Raw genomic sequence first — 20,571 nt, 5'->3', positions numbered from 1 at the left:
TACAGCAAGGAGGGAGCAGTGCAGTGTAATGGTTAAAGTGTGAGAAGAGAAGAAAGTCTGGTTCAATTCTCTACTTTTTCAAGATGTTCAGTAAGTGACCTTGGGTCAGACCAACCGACACCAAACCACTCTGAATTCCTTAGCTAGATAAAAATGAAATGTAGTCTATGCCATTAAACATGCTTGACAATCTACTGTTGTATGGTATTATTTATTTATCGTGTCAGAAGCGAACCAAGGGTACAATTGTAATGTATTTAAAAAGACAAAAGTTTAAAAACTTGGCATTATACTAAATATCCTTTGACCAGTAGCTGGCCACTTGGAGTGCCTCTGGTGTTGCTATAAGAAGGTCCTCCGTTGTGCACGTGGCAGGGCTCAGGTTGCATTGTAATAGGTGGCCTGTGGTTTACTCTTCTCCACACTCCCATGACGTGGACTCTGTGTGGTCCCATTTCTTAAGATTGGGTCTGCATCTTGTGGTATTTAAACAGGACAATAATCTTAATATGGGAAGCCCTTTCAGGAGATTTTAGCAGGGCAAAACCTCTGCTATGCAAATGCCAAAGTCTAAAAAGATCATTGAAACAAGGGTTGTGAAAACATTTCATTAAGGTGAAGAGCTGTACAACAATTACTGTGAAATAATAATTTTCAAAATTATTTGGGAAGTTGTTGATAAAATAGCAAATAAATTAAAATTAAAACAGCAATGTGTAATGTTTGAAACTACTGTGTATTAAAAAATACATTTTTAAATCACAGATATTTACCTCTAAAAGTAAAATATGTGCAAGATTGCAAATCAAAACCAGCAAACCAGAATTCTATTTCTATTTAAACAACAAGACCGAATATTTACTTTTCTTCTTAATTCATAAGAAGAGATTGGTTAAAGGCCATTTCAATGGTTATTTTACATTTCTCAAATTTTTTATTTATGTCAAAGAGTGGTGGAAAGGAGAGAGAAGGGCTACGAACTCAACGACTCACCTTTTCTCTTTGTTGAAGAATGTGTGACACTGTGGCTGACATGCAAAGTAAAATCTGCAATATCTCAGGCAGATACTGGCTGATAAGATGCCCCATGTTTTTCAGGACTACTTCTAGGCTATTGAAAAGGCTATGCTGGCGGCCAAGAGGCAAGGCTTGAGATAAATCCAGATCTTCCATCGCTTGGAGCACAGCAGAGTGGCAAAGTCCTTTCAGATGAAGAAGGAGGGAAAGAGTGAGAGGGAAATAACAGTCTTAGTTCTTCAGAAGTGAGTACTTAAGGAAGAGGTAGCACAGTGGTTCTCAACCTGTGGGTCTCCAGATGTTTTAGCCTTCAACTCCCAGAAATTCTAACAGCTGGTAAATTGGCTGGGATTTCTGGGAGTTGTAGACCAAAACACCTGGGGACCCACAGGTTGAGAACCACTGAGGTAATGGGATAAGGAGTTCCTTCACATGAATGGTGACAGGAGCTAATCCATGCATAGATGGCTCTTTCTCCATTGGTTGAGAATGAGCAATATAACTAAAAACATACACAATGTGAACAATTAAAATAAAATTAAACAATTCACAATATTTTAAAAAAATCAAACCTAAACTGAAAATACTAAGTTTGCAATTGGAATGATGAAAAGCTATTAAAAAAACAATGCAGTTAAATTCCTTTGCCTTGTCACTCAGCATTTTCTACCCAAGTCTTCATGCAAAATGTACCTTTATTGAAGTGCTTCACTGGCTCAAAAAGAAGATCAAGAAACATTCTAATCTCTTCAGGAAGCGAGCCAGCAAGAAACCTCAAAACAATGGCCATGCGGGTCCCTGCAGCAGATTTCCCTTGTGTCTTGCTTCCAGTTTTGTTTCTCATGCGTCCGTACAGAATCCTTCCAAGACCAACAAGAATGGGATTATATTCACTTTTCAGAAGCCACATAAAGAAGGGAAATGGTTTGTTGGCTTTGTTCACTTATGTTAAGAACTGCACAGACTTAGTAAACATATTCAAGTTTACCAGAAAAAACACAGTAGTGCATTCTACCTAAAAAGAAGGTAGAATGACGATCTGCTAAAAAGTATGTAGACCTGACTTCCAGAATAATATATGACTCATTTCCTCACCTCATTAAAACAGGTACAAGTTCTGGTCGGTGTATTGTTTTAACTATGGTGTTTTCTTCAGAAATACTGAAATGAACTATTTCTTCCTTAAATGTCTTGTCTTCCAGAAGCCGTTGCAAGTTCTCTCTAAATATATAAGGCAATATTGAGAAAAAAGTCTGATATTTAAGAGCCAAAATTCTAAAACATTTATTTATTTATTTACCACATTTATATCCCACCCTTCTCACCCCGGAGGGGAGTCAGGGTGGCTCACAGCAAAGGCACTATTCGATGCCTTGAGTACATATAAAAGTAAAACAACATATACCTTAAAATCACATAATTAAAACAATTAAAATACTGTATATTCTGGCGTATAAGACTACTTTTTAACCCAAGAAAATCTTCTCAAAAGTCTGGGGTCGTCTTATATGCGGGAGTCATCTTATGCATGGGAGTCGTCTTATATGCTGGAATATACGGTAATTACTTAAAATTACACAGTCCAAAAGCATATTCCAGGAGCCATTCCAATTGTCATTTGCATTATTCATTATTGCACTGAGAAATCATTGTTGAACTGGGAATCATTGTGCCAACGCTTGGTCCCACAACCAGGATTTAACTTACTTCCTGAAGGTCAGGAGGGAGGGAGCTGATCTAATTTCCATGGAGAGAGAATTCCATATTTGAGGGGCCACCACTGAGAAGGCCCTGTCTCTCGTCCTCACTAGTCACGCCTAAGGGGGGTGGGATCGAGAACAGGGCCTCCCCGGACTATCTTAACTTACATTGCAAATCAAAAGAGAAGATCACTGACTCAAGTTAGTTATGATCAAATGAAGAGACAGTGAAGCTTGAACACAAAGTTGCACCCATGCATCATAATTAGTTCTATCAATGCAATTAGTTCTATCAATGCAAATCTACTCATATAATGAGTAGAGCAAAACATACTGTCAAACCATGACTTATTTCTTACCTGTACGGCAATAAGTGTGGATGCTTATAGGTCATGATACAGTCAAGAGCTACTTTTTGCACATTCTGGTCTTGATGACTGAGCAGCTGAAGAATGTTTGATAAGAAACAAAAGCCGTAAGATAACACAAATGTATCAGTTTGTCTTGTACTGACTTTGTAAATAGCATTTTAGTACAATCTGTGTTCTATTTGAAGAGAATCCACAAACTGTGGAGGTGGGAAGATCAAAAGGCCCTCCAGATATTGTCCAGTTATAATTCCTACCTAGCCCACAAAAATAAGTGAAGAGGTATGCTGAGACTTGTAGTTCAATATTAATTTCCATCTCTTCCACAAAAGAGCTAACTATTAAGAGGATTTACAACAATCTGTCTGTCTACCTCTCTCTCCCTACTCCAGACACACAGAGAAACCAAGGAACCTCTAAGAATCATCCTTCTTCTTTTTAGTCAGCACAGTTCAAAACAAAATTATCTCACATAGGTTTTTACTTCCTTATCAATGGCCCTATCTCCACTGACCATCTAATGCAGTTCAAAGCTTGCTTAAAACTGGTGGATGGACAACAAACTGCCAAGAAAGTACATGAAAGAAAACCCTTCAAGCGCAACAGTGCTTTGTGGTTTGTATAATCACCATCCGGGCCTCAAACTGATTCTAAGATTTCCTATCTAATCAACTGCACCGCAAAACCAGTTTTTTCAACACTGGCATGAAACTGCATTAAATGGCCAGTGTAGATGGGGCCAATGATGAAACAAATTCTAATAGCCCCAAAGAATCCGAACTCTCTTTGATCTGCCAGTCCCAAAAGAAACATAGAATAGAAAGATAAGCAAACAATATGCAGTTGTTTCTTCTTAATTATGTAATATTCTCTGCCAACATAACCTCTGTCTCAGAGAGACAAAATTAGAGAGCAGTGCAGGTTAAGGTTAATCGGTCTATTCTTCCATAACATGGCACTGGCTAATTCCTTCAAAATGTAATGCATATCCTTTACATAAACAGGCATACTGCTGATACAAAGTAGTTTTCAAAGTACAGTGTTCCCTAGCTACTTTGCAGTTCACTTTTCTCGGACCCGCTGTTTCGCGGGTTTTTGCCTCCCAGTTTATGAATGATTACTGTTGCCCAGAGTGGCATTCTAACCCCACCTTCTGGCAATGATGGCGTGTGGAAGGGGGTTTTATCCTTCCCCTCGGAAGAGAGGCAGCCAATCAAGAGAGATTGCAAAGCAAAGCAGAGATAGCTAGCAAAAAAGAAATAAGGTATGTGGTGCCTTTAAATATCTCTTCACTTCTGTCTCACCCTTGGAATGCAATATTTATTTATTTATTTATTTATTTATTTACAGTATTTATATACTGCTTTTCTCACTCCTAGGGGGACTATAGTGTCCCTACTTCACGGATTTTCACTTTTCGCTGGTGGTCCTGGAACGTAACACCTGCGATAAGTGAGGGAACACTATATTTGCAAGTAATTCATTACACAAATGTTCTATATAAAACTTTTAATACGATTAGAAATTTTACCTGAATATATATTTCCTTCAACTGTGGTTCTAAATACAATGCACGTGGATTCGAAAACTGGGCAAATACTTGCAAGTGTGCAATGAGTTGTCTGTAAAACAAAATGGTACAAATAAACCAATGCAAAATAGAATGCAAATTCTGGAAATGTAAAGGGTATTTTTTGAACGTACAAAAGATGCTGAAGTTAATTCAAATAGGATTTGCTAAACAATCTGCATCACTGGATAGTTAACAGTAAATTAGAGTGGATGAAGCGAGAAGCTGTAAATGATCATCTCAATGACAGAAGAAGGCAGGACTCAGCTTCTACACCCGGCTTCTCACCATTTGGTAACTAATTTAGTTCATCCTTCTTGTGGCTAAAGTTCAATCTTTTGGTTCCACGGTCATTGAGAGGGATTCAGAAGCATTTAGAGCCATTAAAGATTATGTCATGTTTCCAAAATCAGGACAACCTGAGGTCAATGTCAATTGTGGTTAGTACAAATAAACGAACTTCAGCAATAGTTTGTGTAATTGGTTTGTTTCCACTAACAACAGTAAATGTATGATCACCATATTGTTAAAATAGTTTTTTAATCTTGAGTGGCACAAAGGGTGAAACAAATACTGTAAAAAAAAATCCCAAGACGTGACAGAAGAATAAAATTCTTGGCCAATATGGCATTCAAAGGGATTCTCCTCAATATTTGAGAAATATATGTTTGTTTGTTTTCATTACAATCAGGTCATACATACTTTGCCGCAGCTCTTCTTGACTTCTTTATTGGCATTTCTTCCGCCAGTGCTTCATCAGAAACCGGTTTCTCTCCTTCAATGACATCTTTCTCATCCTCTTTCATAGATGGATTTATATCCTCAGTGTGATCCTCTTTCACATTATGATCAACACCTTTCTTCCTAAGATCTTGCACAGGAGCTATTAGTGAATCCGCAGAATAATACTCATTGCTGTAAAAACAAAAAGAAAAGTGAGGGAAAAAAATAAATTGCCACATGTTTCTGGTTGTTCTTCCTGACAATCACTGGTGTCCCTTCCTAATTCCCTTGTTTTTTGTTTTTTTTTTAAAAAGTATTCTATTTGTATACTAGCACATGGATGTCAGGGAAAGCTACCTTCTTAAGCCTCGTCTATATGATGTTTGTCTGTTTTTTTAATGTGTTGCTTTATAACCTGAAATATATATCTTATATGTTGTTTGCAGTTACCTCATCTCTATATACTTAAAGCAGTGCGAGGGGGATACAGGTCATATGATTGGCTCAGTGACGCTTTAGAAAGTTCAGTTTTAAACAGGGTGACAATTAGAGAAGTTGTTGAAGCTTGAGTCTGTTAGAGTGCAGAAGTAGTATTAGGAGCCAAAACTATTGAGGCTTGTGTTTTATTTGAAAGTAAACTCTTATTAAAGAGTTTACTTTCAAATAAAGCAACACAGTTTATGAAGAAACTTTTAAAGATTATAAGTTCAAGATACAAACCCTCTGAAACATTACTGAAGTTTTTAACCCTGGACAAGAAATGTGCCTGTATCTTTAAATACAGTAGTCTCGCTTATCCGACATAAAGGGGCTGGCAGAACTTCGGATAAAGGAAAATAACGGATAATACGGAGTCTCCTCCAGCCCCCATTGCTCCCAGTTCCCTTGTCTTTGGCACTACCTTTCAACTGCACAGTGCTAGACACCAAGAGACAGCCGGCCCCGGAAGAGGAGGGCAGCAAGGCCCGGGTGTTTTGTGAGGCCTCCGGAAAGGAGGCAGCCAGGTCCTGTGAAGCAACAGACCCCGATGCTCAGGAAAATTTATTTTATTTATTTATTTGCTTCACTTTTATATCGCATATTTCAGCCCTTGACAGGCGACTCTATGCGGTTTACAGTGCAATTAAAAACACAGCAATACAACAACCGGGACGACAACGTCGCTCCACAACAATTAACATCAGACAGACAAATCAACAAACAACATATATAGCGCCTCCGTTAAAGTCAGATCCATTCTCATAGTCATTGTGCCGTTCCTATGTTCAGTTACCGTCTTCCTTAGTTAGTTGCACTGCCTAGCCAAACGCTTGTTCGTAAAGCCAGGTCTTGACCATTCTCCGAGACACCAGCAACGAAGGTGCCTGTCTGATGTCTGCTGGTAAGGCATTCCATAGCCGAGGGGCCACCACTGAGAAGGCCCTGTCTCTCGTCCCCGCCAAGTGCACCTGTGACGCAGGCGGGATCGAGAGCAGGGCCTCCCCAGACGATCTTAATATTCTAGTCGGTTCGTAGGCGGAAATGCGTTCGGAGAGGTAAGCGGGGCCAGAACCGTTTAGGGCTTTATAGGCCAAGGCCAGCACCTTGAATTGAGCCCGGTAGCGGATTGGCAGCCAGTGGAGCTGGCTCAGCAGAGGAGTGGTGTGCTCCCTGAGTGCCGCTCCTGTTAGCAACCTGGCTGCCGAGCGCTGGACCATCTGAAACTTCCGGGCCGTCTTCAAGGGCAACCCCACGTAGAGCGCGTTGCAGTAATCAATCCGGGATGTGACCAGAGCGTGGACCACCGTGGCCAAGTCCAACTTCCCAAGGTACGGGCGCAGCTGGCGCACAAGTTTGAGTTGTGCAAATGCTCCCCTGGACACCGCCGAGACCTGGGGTTCCAAGCTTAGCGAGGAGTCCAGGATCACACCCAAGCTGCGAACCTGCGTCTTCAGGGGGAGTGTAACCCCGTCCAACACAGGCTGTAACCCTATACCCTGTTCGGTGTTCCGACTGACCAGGAGTGCCTCTGTCTTATCTGGATTCAATTTCAATTTGTTCGCCCTCATCCAGTCCGATACAGCGGCCAAGCAACGGTTCAGGACCTGAACAGCCTCCTTAGTAGTAGGTGGGAAGGAGTGACAGAGTTGGACGTCATCTGCGTACAGATAACACCGCACTCCGAAACTCCGGATGATCTCTCCCAACGGCTTCATGTAGATGTTAAATAACATGGGGGACAATATTGAGCCCTGCGGAACCCCACAAGTCAATGGTTGTGGGGTAGAGCAGTTGTCCCCCAGCAACACCTTCTGAGTACGATCCTCTAGGAAGGACCTGAGCCACTGCAGAGCAGTGCCACCAAGGCCCATTCCCGCGAGGCGTCTCAGAAGGATACCGTGGTCGACGGTATCGAAGGCCGCTGAGAGGTCCAGCAGAACTAACAGGGACACACTCCCCCTGTCTAGCTCCCTGCGCAGATCATCCACTAAGGCGACCAAGGCTGTCTCGGTACCATGTCTCGGCCTGAAACCAGACTGTGCCGGATCTAGATAATCAGTGTCTACCAAGAATGCCTGGAGTTGTGAGGCCACCACACGTTCCAGGACTTTGCCCAAAAAGGGAAGATTGGAAACAGGCCGAAAGTTGACGAATTGAGTAGGATCCAGTGATGGTTTCTTCAACAGCGGTTTTATCACAGCTTGTTTTAAGCTGGCTGGAATTTTGCCTTCCCGAAGGGAGGCATTAACCACCACCTCCACCCACTCGGCCAATCCCCCTCTGGCCTCCTTTAGAAGCCAGGATGGGCAGGGGTCTAGGATGCATGTGGTAGCTCTCATTCCTCCAAGCATCTTGTCCACATCCTCAGGTTTCACCAATTGAAATGAATCCAACGAAATCGGATAAGCAGATGCTCGTGTTACATCCTCTGAGACTGCCGTTAACATGGTGTCCAGGTCGGAACGGATCAAAGCGACTTTGTCCGCAAAGAACCGAGCAAAAGCTTCACAGCGGGCCGTCGAGTTGTCAGGGTTCCCATCCGACTTGGTGGGATTTAATAGACCTCTGACAACTCGAAACAGCTCAGCCGGACGGTTCTTTGCGGACGCAATATTGGCCGCAAAGAAAGATTTCTTTGCCGCCTTTATTGCCACGGCATATGCCCTGAGGAGAGCGACATACCGTGTTCGATTTGACTTGCTCGGGTCCGAACGCCACACGCGCTCTAGTCTCCTCTTCCTTCGCTTCATTGCTGCCAGCTCGGTGAACCAAGGAGCTGGTTTAGCTCGGCTACTTGAGAGGGGACGTTCCGGAGCAATCGTGTCTATTGCCCTAGTCATCTCCCTATTCCAGTGAGACACCAGGGCATCAACAGGATCACCAACCAAGGAAGCGGGAAAATCCCCAAGAGCCGTCAGGAATCCATTCGGATCCATAAGCCTCCTGGGGCGGACCAACTTAATGGGTCCCCCACCTCTGCAGAGGTTGGGAGGTGCAGTAAGTCTAAAGCTGACCAGATAGTGGTTGGTCCATGGCAACGGAGAGATGGATAACTCCTCAACACCGCCACTCTGCTCCCATCCCTGACAGAAAACCAAGTCCAATGTGTGTCCAGCACTGTGAGTGGGGCCAGATATCTGTTGGGACAGCCCCATGGTTGCCATGGAAGACATGAAGTCCTGAGCCGCTCCTACTAGGGTAGTCTCAGCATGTACATTGAAGTCCCCCAGCACAAGAAGCCGTTGGGACTCCAATGCCAGGCTCGAGACCACCCCTGCTAGCTCAGGTAGGGAGACCGTAGTGCAGCGAGGTGGGCGGTACACTAACAGAATCCCTATTCTGTCCCGGTCACCCACCTTCAGGTAGACACATTCAAAATTAGTTGACTGCGGGATGGGGCCTCTGGTCAGGGGAATGGAATTCTTATAGACAACCGCAACTCCGCCTCCCCGTCCTCCAGGTCTCGATTGGTACTGTACGGAGAAGCCTGGTGGACAAAGCTGGGTCAAATTTACTCCTCCGGCTTCGTCCAACCAGGTCTCCGTAATGCACGCCAGATCTGACCGCTCCTCCAGAATTATATCTTGGATGAAAGATGTTTTTCCGTTGACAGATCTGGCGTTCAGCAGTACCACCTTCAACCCAGAGGGACCGCCATCCTTGGTACACCCACTTACCATGTCAGGAGACCGATTACAAGTTCTTAAATTTCTTTTTCTATCCCTAGGCCGAATTTGAGTTATTTTAAATTTTCCGTTATCTCTAGGCCGAATTGACGGTCTCCCTTTCCCGCATCTCCGCCTCCCCGTTATGGTTTCTATGGGGGCCCCTCGGCCAATGGAATACCTCTCCTCGTCCATATTGCACTTCAATTTTGTGGCTTCATCCCGTAATTCTTTCCAAATTATTTGTTTTAATGACTTCTTTTTGTGCCATACAACCTCCTTCCAATCCTTGCCTAACCTTGCAATGCTATTTCTGGAATCTAGCCCCCCACTCCACCCTCTGTTCCCTTCCCAGTTTATCAACAGTGTTGTTAACAAATAGCAAAGGATGAGAGCCGATATGGATAACAGCGATGGGGCAACGTTGGTACAAGTCACTAGCTTCAAGTAGGAAAAGGCTACAAAGAGAGAAAAGGAAGCAGCAGACCCCAGAATTGGGCCACAAGGCCCGAGAAAAAAGTAAATCCCTGGAAAAAATGAGTTGCAAGGCCCCAGGGAGGGGGCAGGTAGCAGAGGCTGCTGGTTGCAAGGCCTGAGAAAGAAGTAAGGCCGCAGGGAAAGATGAGCCACAAGGCCCAGGGGAGGGGAGAGCTAGCAGGCCCAGTCGATGCGGCCTACTTTTCTCACCACCTGCTCTCCTCCTTGCTGCCCCTTGCTCACACCGGAAGGGTTGAGGGAAGGAAGGAGGATGCTTCTGCTTCTGGTCCTGCAAACTCCTTCCTTCAGATAAGAGTGTTGGATAATACGGAACTTTGAATAAGTGAAGGTCGGATAAGTGAGACTCTACTGTACATGAAGTTATCAGTAAACAGAGCTTGTTATATTTATATAATTGCTTGCATCCTTGTCTGCTGAAAGCATCAAACAGAAACAAAATATCTACGTGCCCAGAAATTATAATTACCAAACAAACTCTGCTACTCCACTTAGATTGTGATCCTAACAGTCATGATCCATTATCCACAGTAATGGACAGTATTATATGTTCACCCAAGTACTAAAACGTTAAACTCCCACATCTTTCTTGTTGTTATTGAAAATTCTCACTTACTTAATAAACCTTAGGAGAAGAGGGGAAAGTTCTCTTGATCTGGGTTCCACTCTGTCTGGAAATTTTGACATTGCCTTCCAAAGCAGAAACCGAAAGTTTGCATGGTCCACCCTCTCATTGCAGCATGTATGGTATTTCAGCTGCTCAAAATACAAAGTTCTGACATCTTCTTTGAAGGTTTCTTCTTCAACATTTCCAGTGCCTTCCTGTTCTTCGAGCTCATTACGTAGCTCCTTTTCTACAGAAAATGAATAAGGAGTTTTATTTTAAAATGTAGAAATATCTCTAGTAGCTTCTAATCACATACTACTGAATTGTACATTTCTTACAATACTGTGCATATTGTATAATTGCATTTAGTATTTTGACTACAATACAGTTAATAAAATAACCCCAAGAAGCCTTAACTTGAAGCTCTACCTTAACAAGATTTAGGGGACTACGCCATGGAATGAGAAAGGAAATAACATATAAACAGTACAAAGAGGCAAGGTTTGAGATAAGTCAGAAATTGCTAGACCTAATTAATGAGCAACTTTGAACTTGGAAAGGTTAAATCTCTATATGGAATGTCTTACCAGCATAGGACACAGCCTTTTCCAAATGTTCATAGTAGACTTTCCAAAATTGCTTGTTCTCCATTTCATTTGCATGAGAACTAAAATGAAGGAAAATATGTTTTGGGAAAAGTAGGTGACCAGGTAGCTCTCAAATACATTTTTATAATTTGATCTGCACTTAGATCTGTATGGGTACTTACTTTCTAGGGGAAAAAAATACTTACGTTATGAGTTCAGTCACAGGACCCCATAGTGGGTTGAAGTTGATATAAAGCATTCCCAGTAGATACCGAAGAGGAACCTAGAAATAACATCCCAAGATGTTTGCTTTGATCTTGAAACTATCATTAATATTTATAATTTTAGGTGAGTGGTACTTCTTTATACAAACCCCTTTCCTTACATTTTACAAGTTTATTTATTTCAGTGATCGCTTAGAGCATTTCAAGGAATAACAGTCAAGGACATAGAGAGCTGGTGAAGTGGTTTCAATTTTAGGCTAGGACTTTGACAGACCAGAGTTCAAATCCCTGCTCAAATATAGAAATCCACTGGGTGACACTGGGCAAGTAACACCCTTTCAAGACTAAGAGGATGACAATAGTAAACTTCCTCTTCCTCTTAATGAACCTTGCCAAGAAAACATAAGGTGAAGTCAACATGACTTGCACATATAACACCAACAATCCATTAAACTTTTTCTGAAACCATTCAGAATGTGGGCTATTTCAACCACTTCCTAGTATATAAGCCACAGATCCGCTGTCCTGGGTTTTTCCAGTCCTTTCTGTATATGGTGTATGCACATTATAGCAGATTAGTTAACAACACAAACAGTGCACACCTATTATGTACTATTCAGATGTAAGTTTCATTGAATGCAATGGGACTTACTTTAGACTCGAAGTTTTGGTCAAAAAAACTGAAACTGGGTCAACTAATCCATAGGTCAATGCAAGTACTGTTCCTTAACTATAATAAAAAGTAGCATTTCTGAGAAAAGTGGAGAAAGATGAGAACTTAATTCATCCCAGAAAAGTCTAAAAAATTGATTATTCAAAAAATTAATTAAAAGGTTCTGTCTAGGAATCTGTGGGCCAAACTTTTGAAGCAGACTATTGGGGGGCGGACTATAGTTTGGAAAAAAACATGAACAAATTCCTACACACACTGCACATATCTTATTTACAGCGAAAAAATATATGAAAGAACAATACAACATTTAAAATGAAGAACAATTTTACCCAACATAAATTTATCAGTATTTCAGTGAGAAGCGTGGGCCTGCTTTTGGCTAATTAGAATTGTTGTTACCGTGTGCCTTCAAGTCATTTAAGACTTAGGGTGACCCTAAGTCTAAAGTTTAGGGGAGGTACTGGCTAAATAGCCCTGGAGGGCCGCATCCAGCCCGTTGATCTTAGTTTGGGGACACCTGGTCTAGACACTAATGAGATTCTATGGACAACTTCTGGGAGGAGCTGAACATAAAGTCATGCTGGAGAATTTAGTTAATCCAGGAAAGGTGTTCTCTCAGATTAAAAAATAGCAATTTTACACTTGATCTTAGCCAAAAGGCCGAGAAGCAATTTTGTATTTATGGTTTTTCACTTTTATGTGTCCCTAACCCCAGCAAATGTGGAGTGCTGACTGTAATAAGAGAATAATAACAATATAATAGTGTATTATATAATGATATCTACATGAATCATCATCATGCATTTTTAAATACATTTCAACAAACGTATAGTGTTGTCCTTTAGATTTTCAATCAAAATTCTCCCGAGTTTTGTTAACAGAAACTTAATCTCCTCATGTCTTCCTTAATGCAAAACTCAAAACCATAATTCACAGTGGACAAGTTCAGATCATACTCCCATTTCCTTGAGTGAAGGAGAGAAATGGGGACATTCTCAGCTGTTGTAACAAATCTATTTTTAGAAACCAGTTATGGCAACACCCACAATGTTCTTAAACCCATTGTGAAAAAACACAAAGGAAAACATGACATGACCCTCATTAACAAAGGGTAGAAGTTGAGATGAGTCTTTCAACAAATGATATTTTACCTCCTGCAAAGGTCCCTCTGGGATCAAGGATTTCACAACATCATGTCTTAGTTTTCTTAGGTGGAGCAGCTTCTCACGATAATCATTGACACTCGCTGGTACAAGTTCTGCTTGAAGTAATATAGCAAACACAGACTGTAGCTCCTCAGTTCCCCCATCCTTAGCAGATCAGAGAAAATACACAACATTATTTTAAACAAGAGAATAGGCACAGACATCTTACTTAAAGTTTGCTCCAGCATCTAAAATCTGCTGAAGGTCCAATATGTCAAAACTAACATATAAAGAAAATACGTAGACAGTTATGACAAAGATCTTTTTTCAATTAAGAAGAAAATAAACACAACACAAAATGTAAATGTGAGCTCTTCCTAACTATTTGTGACATTTTTTGAAAAATAAAACAATAGAGTAAAATTTATTTTTTCTTAAATGCTCACTAACTAGAATGCTAAATGAAGACTACTTAAAAAGAAGAATCCCATACTAATAGAGCTATGCAAGTTACATAATCAGTGAACTATACAATATTTTATTTACCACAGAATCTTCACTGTTCAAGTAGTATTTGGGCAGCATTATTTTTATATGAATGGTACACAAAAGTTGGCTTCATTGAATTACAACTTAAAAAGTTTACCTCCACGTCATCAAAATGATTTAAAATCCTTATTGTCAACAGCCGTACCTATAAAAAAAAGGAAACTTCATTATATCTCTCCTTGGTATAAAATACATGGTACACTGAAAAAGATGTAATTACCATACAACAATAGGGCATAATAGGAAAGCAATGGAAAGAATGTAGCAGCATCCCTTAGACTAGGGATGCTGCTACATTCTGCGGGTGATAGTGAGGGGCTCCACAGTACCACGTGGCTTCCTGCCTCCTCCTCTTTCCATCTCCTGAGAAATGCACAGAAATTATTTATTTATTTGTTTGTTTGTTTATTTACTATACTTGTATACCGCCCCTCTCAGCCCGGAGGCAAGTTTTGAACTGCCAGAAAATGCAGCAGCCTTTTTCTGGGGCACAAACCCTTTCTCTTCCACCTCCCTCATGGTCCAGATTCTTTTTCTGATTGCCCAAAGGCTTGGTCCCACAGCTATGCTTTTAATTTCTTTCTGAAGGTCAGGAGGGAGGGAGCTGATCTAATTTCGCGGGGGAGGGAGTTCCATAGCCCAGGGACCACCACTGAGCAGGCCCGTAGCCAGGATTTCGTTTCGGGGGGGGGGGGGGCTGAATTTCTTTCAAGGGGAGTTCAGGGCGGGGCTGAGTTTCGGGGGAGGGGGCTGAGTCTGAGTGAAAGAGAGTCTAGCCTAGCAAACCTTTTGTATCATTACCCCAATACCCTCATGCATATGGGATATATTGAGTATGGTTATCAGATCATGATATGAATAAACATAACAGTTAAAATAATGCACCAGTAAGGCCTTTTCGCGAACCACCATGAGAATTTGGGGGGGGGGGCTGAAGCCCCCCGAGCCTCCCGGCTACATGCCTGCTACTGAGAATGCCCTGTAGGAAGCAAATCAGCTTACCCTGGATACACTTGCTGAAATATTGTCTCGCAGTTTAGAAAATAGTTCTATCAGATTCTCTTTAGACAGGTGTTCACGGTGACCACATAAGGCTAATCTTGTGCAGTAGAGATCAGCTAATAGCAGTGCTGACAGCTCTGAAGGAAATGTCCTAGGAAAAGAGTGAAAATTAAAATGTACTTGTACATAAGACTAAAAAGATACAAAGCAACCAGAACTTGGTAAAGTTTATTTCGGACTTCTACTCCCCCCCCCCCCCAAAACATATTCCCTACCCATGGAAATGGCATAACATTTAGCATTTTTACAATATTTTCAAGTATTCAAATAACTTCCTATACAATACTTATAATGTATATTTAACTATTCTGTAATGTAAATTCATATATGAATGGAAGCTGAGCATAAATAGCCTGCTTAGGATAAGTTACCAAGTTCACAGAAAAACTATTGGTCTGGGGCAGTTAAAGCAATGGTATTCCCCATAGTCACCTACAGATGTGAGAGTTGGATCATAGGGAAGGTTGAGCGAAGGAAGATAGATGCTTTTGAACAGTGGTGTTGGAGGAAAGTTCTGAGAGTGCCTTGGACTGCAAGAAGATCCAACCAGTCCATACTTCAAGAAATAAAGCCCAACTGCTCATTGGAGGGAAGAATAGTAGAGGCCAAGATGAAGTACTTTGGCCACATCATGAGAAGAAAGGAAAGCTTAGAGAAGAGTATGATGCTGGGGAAAAATGGAAGGAAAAAGGAAGAGGGGCCGACCAAGGGCAAGATGGATGGATGGGATCCTTGACGTGACTGGATTGACCTTGAAAGAGCTGAGGGTGGTGACAACCGTCAGGGAGCTCTGGCGTGGACTGATCCATGAAGTCACGAAGAGTCGGAAACGACTGAACAAATGAACAACAACTGGGGCAGTCTTGTTCAATGTCTTTGCCAGAGGGACCCATGAAATAGTGTTCAAGTCTCAGGGAAACCCTCACATGAAATACTTATATTTGTTGGGATTCAACTCCACACTGCCCAAGTCTCAAGTCCTCAACAAGGAACAGTTTAGTTAGCTTAATACAGACTTAGGGTTTCCCTTTTCCCATATCTCCTGAATGACAGTTGGGAACGTATCTTTTTCCTCTCTCCTCTCTGTTTCTGCTCTTATTCTGATTGGTTGTTTAAAATGGATAATTTTCTACTGCAAGCTCTTTGAATCTGACTTGAATCTGATTTCTACCTTCTTATTAGCACTGACTGTGCTAATGGAACGGGACAAGGGGGCCCGGGAAGAGACGTGGGCTGGAGGATGCTGCACTCTGCCGAGAGTATGTGCTGTGTGCTTTGAGATCTCTCTCTGCCTGTGTGTCAGGAGAGATGTAGTGGTTGAGTTTTTCCTTCTCTTGAAACCTTAGAAGAGAAGGATGCTAGAGTAGCTCAGACCCAGTTCTTTACTACTAAGCAATGCAGTTATTTCTTATTATTGTAAATAAACCTTTTGTGACTTTTAATATTGGACTCTGCATGTTTGCCTCCTAAGCTCTGAATTCTGTACAGCCACATCACATAACACTTCAAGCTCTGCTAGCTGTGAGCTGATGCTCAACTTTCATATCCTGTTTGTTTTTGGATGCTCTGCTGTATATTTTAGGGTAGCTTTCCCTAACAATATTTACATCTGAAAAATGCATATTCTTTTCTCAATCACAATCTCTCGCTGAATGCTCATAAACCCTAGCTAAGACATTCTTTTAAACACAGCTTGAAATACAGGAGGAAATGACCAAACTTCACATGGATTTAATATTTAATATATCATACAAAATTTTCCTTTTTTACATACATCAACAGAGTCTTTACATGCTCCATGGGTAACAGATCTAGAATTTCCAAAGATTCTGTTAAACTAAGCAGCGTGCTCACAGCTTGGCAGGCCACAAATAAGCTTCCTGGGAAAACGAAGCAGAATAAACTGGATATGAATATATATATACATTGTGAATTCCTCCTTAAGAAGTGCTTTCAAACCTCAGATTGAAAACAGTTTACAGTCACTATGACATCTCACAAAACATTAACTCCAATATCTGAAATGAGTTTGTTCACACAAAAAATGCAAAGATACCTACAGGATGCTGAACATTCAGATCCACAAATAATGTAAGTTATGCAGAGAAATTATACACAAATATTATTAGTTCCTGTTAAAATTTAGAGGTACAGTTATGTCATGTTGTGAATATGAAATTTCTTATTTTAATTCTTACATGTAATGCACATCTTTTTTACTTTCAGTGATGTAGATGATTACATATATATCACTGGAATGGTCCTACAGAAACTTGGTGATGTGGTACCATCAAAATAAGGAAAATCTGGAGAATTTAGAAGCAACACAAAGAACAACACAATAGGTTGCTGTGAGTGTTCCGGGTTGTTTGGCCATGTTCCAGAAGCATTCTCTCCTGACGTTTCACCTACATCTATGGCAGACATCCACATCTATGGCAGACATCCTTTTGTGCACAACCTCTTGAGGATGTCCGTCATAGATGTGGGAGATACTTTAGGAGAGAATGCTTCTGGAACATGGCCAGACAGCCTTTGGCAACAACACAATAGTTTGCCTGCATAATAGATACATTATAGACCTTGCTCAAACTCATCTGTGAGGGACATAGGACAGAGCTTTCCTATGTGGATCCAGATTATGGAACTGGGAATTCAACATACTTTCCATTTGGAGTCCTCCTGGTATGCTTTAAATATATTTATCTTTCCTCAAGCTATTACCAGGGCTGAGTTTTTAGTTCCTCACTACAAAATGTTTGCTGAGAATATTAGCTGCTTTGTTACTTGCAAAGTAAGCCTCACACATGTTGACTGAAGAAGGTCCATTCTGCCCAAAAACGCTTAGTGAATATGGGGTCGGCATTAAACAGGACAAGAAAAGTACCATAGCTGCTGTCTTCTAATCAGATTATGAAGCAAAAGCACGGTGACTTTGCAACCTCGAAATATCTCCCTGATTGCAGAGCCATCATTCTAATCAAGCTAATCAGGGCATAATCTGAATAGAAACCAGGAGAGAAGAGCCTTCTGCTCATGAAGCATCCATACTACTGGTAAACATGGTGGCAATTGCTCATATCTGTTAAAAAACCACTACTCCATATTTACACTTGATGACTTCTGTAATCAATAATCTCCAATTAATTAACTGTATTTATATACCGCCTTTCTCACCCCTGGGGGGACTCAAGGCAGTTTACAACATACTAACGATAAAAACTCAATGTCAACATACAGTAAAACAACAAAATCATAATAAATAATTACTACATATAACTATGACTTAAAATCATTACAACCATTAAACATAAAACATAAACAAAATGTAAACATTCAGCCAAAGCATTAAAATAATCCTAGATTAACTATTAAAATCACATGATTCAAAAATCGTACACCACAGCCATTCCAACTGTCATTTGGCAGAAATCAGAACTTGGCAGAAATCAGAACATGGCCATATAGCCCGAAAAAACCCACAAGAACTAAGTGATTCCAGCCATGAAAGCCTTCGACAATACATTAAATCAGAACTTTACTTGAACCCTTTTTGTTCTTTTCAATTCCTCCACCTGAAAGTTTTATGAACAGTTGCCCAGTACAAAATACACGGAATTGTCACTAGTCTTTTTCTACAACGCTTCACTTTCAGCAAGAACCAAAATGCATCTACGCAGAGTTTCAAAACACTATTTTTGCGTTGCCATTTCCAAATTCTCCCATTTCTCAACCTATCTAGAGGTCTTTGGGAACTGTGATAAAAAAGGAACATTTTCTACCTCTGCTTCTGTTTTTAAATCAGCATAAGAGGCCTTCTTAGGAAAAACAACTTTTTATAGTACTTTCATCATATTTGGTGTCAAGAAAACTTGAGAACACTCCTATTTCCAACAAACTATATTTTCTATTTTACCCACAATGATAGAACAATGGCAAGGAACTAACCTTTGCAGAGCTCTCCTTTGTCCAGAGCAGTAAACACAGATTCAACAAAATGTTTTACTGCTGGTATGACAGTTTCTTTGACAAGTGGTCTGTTAAAATATTGAAATACAAATTTAGCATTGGATGAAGTTCAAGATTTAAAGTACATCAAAAATTCACAGCTTCCAACAAATTTGCATCTTTATTCGTAAGTTTCACTATTTCCTACTGAATTTACTCCTCAGCAAATGAGATTCAATCAAAGGCCCAATGAATTCAACAAACCTTCTGAAGAAGAGAATACAGTCCCAAGTTATGAATAAGATAGATTCCATAAGTTTGTTCTTAAGCTGAATTTGTTTGTAAGTCAGAACGGGTACATTTTTAAAGTGGAACTCCAGCCAGCCAGCCAGCCATGTGTGTGTGTAACTTTGGATAACATAGGGAAATATTAACACTCCTGTGGTGTTTGTTTTGCTGCCCATGCCCCTGTTCAGAAGATTTCACCTCACTTTCTGTCCCTGTGAGAATTAGATTTTGTAAAATTTGGCTTGTTGTGGAAACAAGGATTGATGCTAAAGCTTCAGTGGATACACATTTTTCCCCATGATAACTTAATTTTCCTTCCTAGGGATAGATTTCTCTCACTTCATAGAATCATAGAGTTGGAAGAGACCACATGGGTCCAACCTCCTGCCATGAAGAAAAATCACAATCACAACTTCCTGTTATCTACCCCCATTCTTAACTATGAGTCATTTGTAAGTTGGATGTTTGTAACTGGACAACTGCCTGTACTCTGATTTAAGTAGACCATATACGTGAGACCTGATTTCCAAGGATAGCACATCTGTCTTTTCAACATATATAAAGTTTGATTTCTATTTTAGCTTGAGAGGGAGCTCAAACCTAGCCATAAACTGGTTTGTGCACCAGCAACTCTTTATTTAAACACTTCTTCCACATTTTTCTCTATAAAAATGTAGGTTGCACAAAATCTCATAAAACATAAAATATCATAAATGAAAATATCATAAATATCATAAATGACATAAAATATCATAAATGAAAAAGTTAACTCAAAAATCAAGCAAGTGGATTAAGGAAGAGCACTACTAGAGCATTAAAAAGTAAATCTGAAAGAACAATATAGGGTTTTAAAGGGCAAGAACTTTTCTGTTAAAAAAAGTTAGGGGGAGGGGATCACATTATGGAAGAAGATCACGAATAATGGAATGAAATAGACATCCCAGGTCAGATAGTTTCCAAACCTGAGTAACAGGAAAACAAAATGGTTTGCCACACCTTGTAACTGGCATTTACTTATGGCAGGAAACTTCGTCCTACACTAAATCTTTTGAATGTTTTCTCCTCCACCACTCAGGAAGACAACTACACTAATTTGGAGTCAAACAATCCAAAGAGAAGATGGTTGTGGTCACAGAAAGAGCTTCTAAGGACCTTGGAATCACAAACTGCATCAAATTTGATGGAAGAAAGCATAACACAGGGTGGAATTGATTAAAAATAATGGGTTTTATTTTGTGTCAGGAGCGACTTGGAAAACTGCAAGTTGCTTCTGGTGTGAGAGAACTGGCCATCTGCAAGGATGTTCCCCAGATGTTTTACCATCCTGTGAGAGGCTTCTCTCTTGTCCCTGCACGGATAGCTGGAGCTGGCAGATGGGAGCTTATTCCGCTTCCCGGAATCAAATCGGCAACCTTTTGATCAGCAGTTCTGCCGGTACAAGGATTTAACCCAATGCACCACCAGGGGCTC

The 20,571-nt window shown here is 40.8% G+C and overlaps 1 protein-coding gene across 1 annotated transcript in view; it reads right to left on the bottom strand.

Moving 5' to 3' along the window:
• The window catches only part of UTP20 (UTP20 small subunit processome component), an 84,558-nt gene that overhangs the window by 42,375 nt on the left and 21,612 nt on the right, over positions 1–20,571 (bottom strand). The window contains exons 14-27 of the mRNA XM_060777234.2: positions 18,814–18,902; positions 16,640–16,745; positions 14,806–14,956; positions 13,901–13,948; positions 13,261–13,419; positions 11,419–11,495; positions 11,213–11,292; positions 10,635–10,872; positions 5,358–5,570; positions 4,617–4,707; positions 3,077–3,162; positions 2,113–2,238; positions 1,711–1,877; positions 994–1,202 (exon numbers count right to left, since the gene is read on the bottom strand). Coding sequence (XP_060633217.2) covers positions 994–1,202; positions 1,711–1,877; positions 2,113–2,238; positions 3,077–3,162; positions 4,617–4,707; positions 5,358–5,570; positions 10,635–10,872; positions 11,213–11,292; positions 11,419–11,495; positions 13,261–13,419; positions 13,901–13,948; positions 14,806–14,956; positions 16,640–16,745; positions 18,814–18,902 — 1,840 coding nt within the window. The remainder of the gene's footprint in view (positions 1–993; positions 1,203–1,710; positions 1,878–2,112; positions 2,239–3,076; positions 3,163–4,616; positions 4,708–5,357; positions 5,571–10,634; positions 10,873–11,212; positions 11,293–11,418; positions 11,496–13,260; positions 13,420–13,900; positions 13,949–14,805; positions 14,957–16,639; positions 16,746–18,813; positions 18,903–20,571) is intronic.

This window comes from Anolis sagrei, chromosome 5 (genome assembly GCF_037176765.1).
Source record: "Anolis sagrei isolate rAnoSag1 chromosome 5, rAnoSag1.mat, whole genome shotgun sequence".
In the NCBI taxonomy this organism is placed as follows: domain Eukaryota; kingdom Metazoa; phylum Chordata; class Lepidosauria; order Squamata; family Dactyloidae; genus Anolis; species Anolis sagrei.
This window is presented reverse-complemented; position numbering and strand designations above follow the sequence as displayed.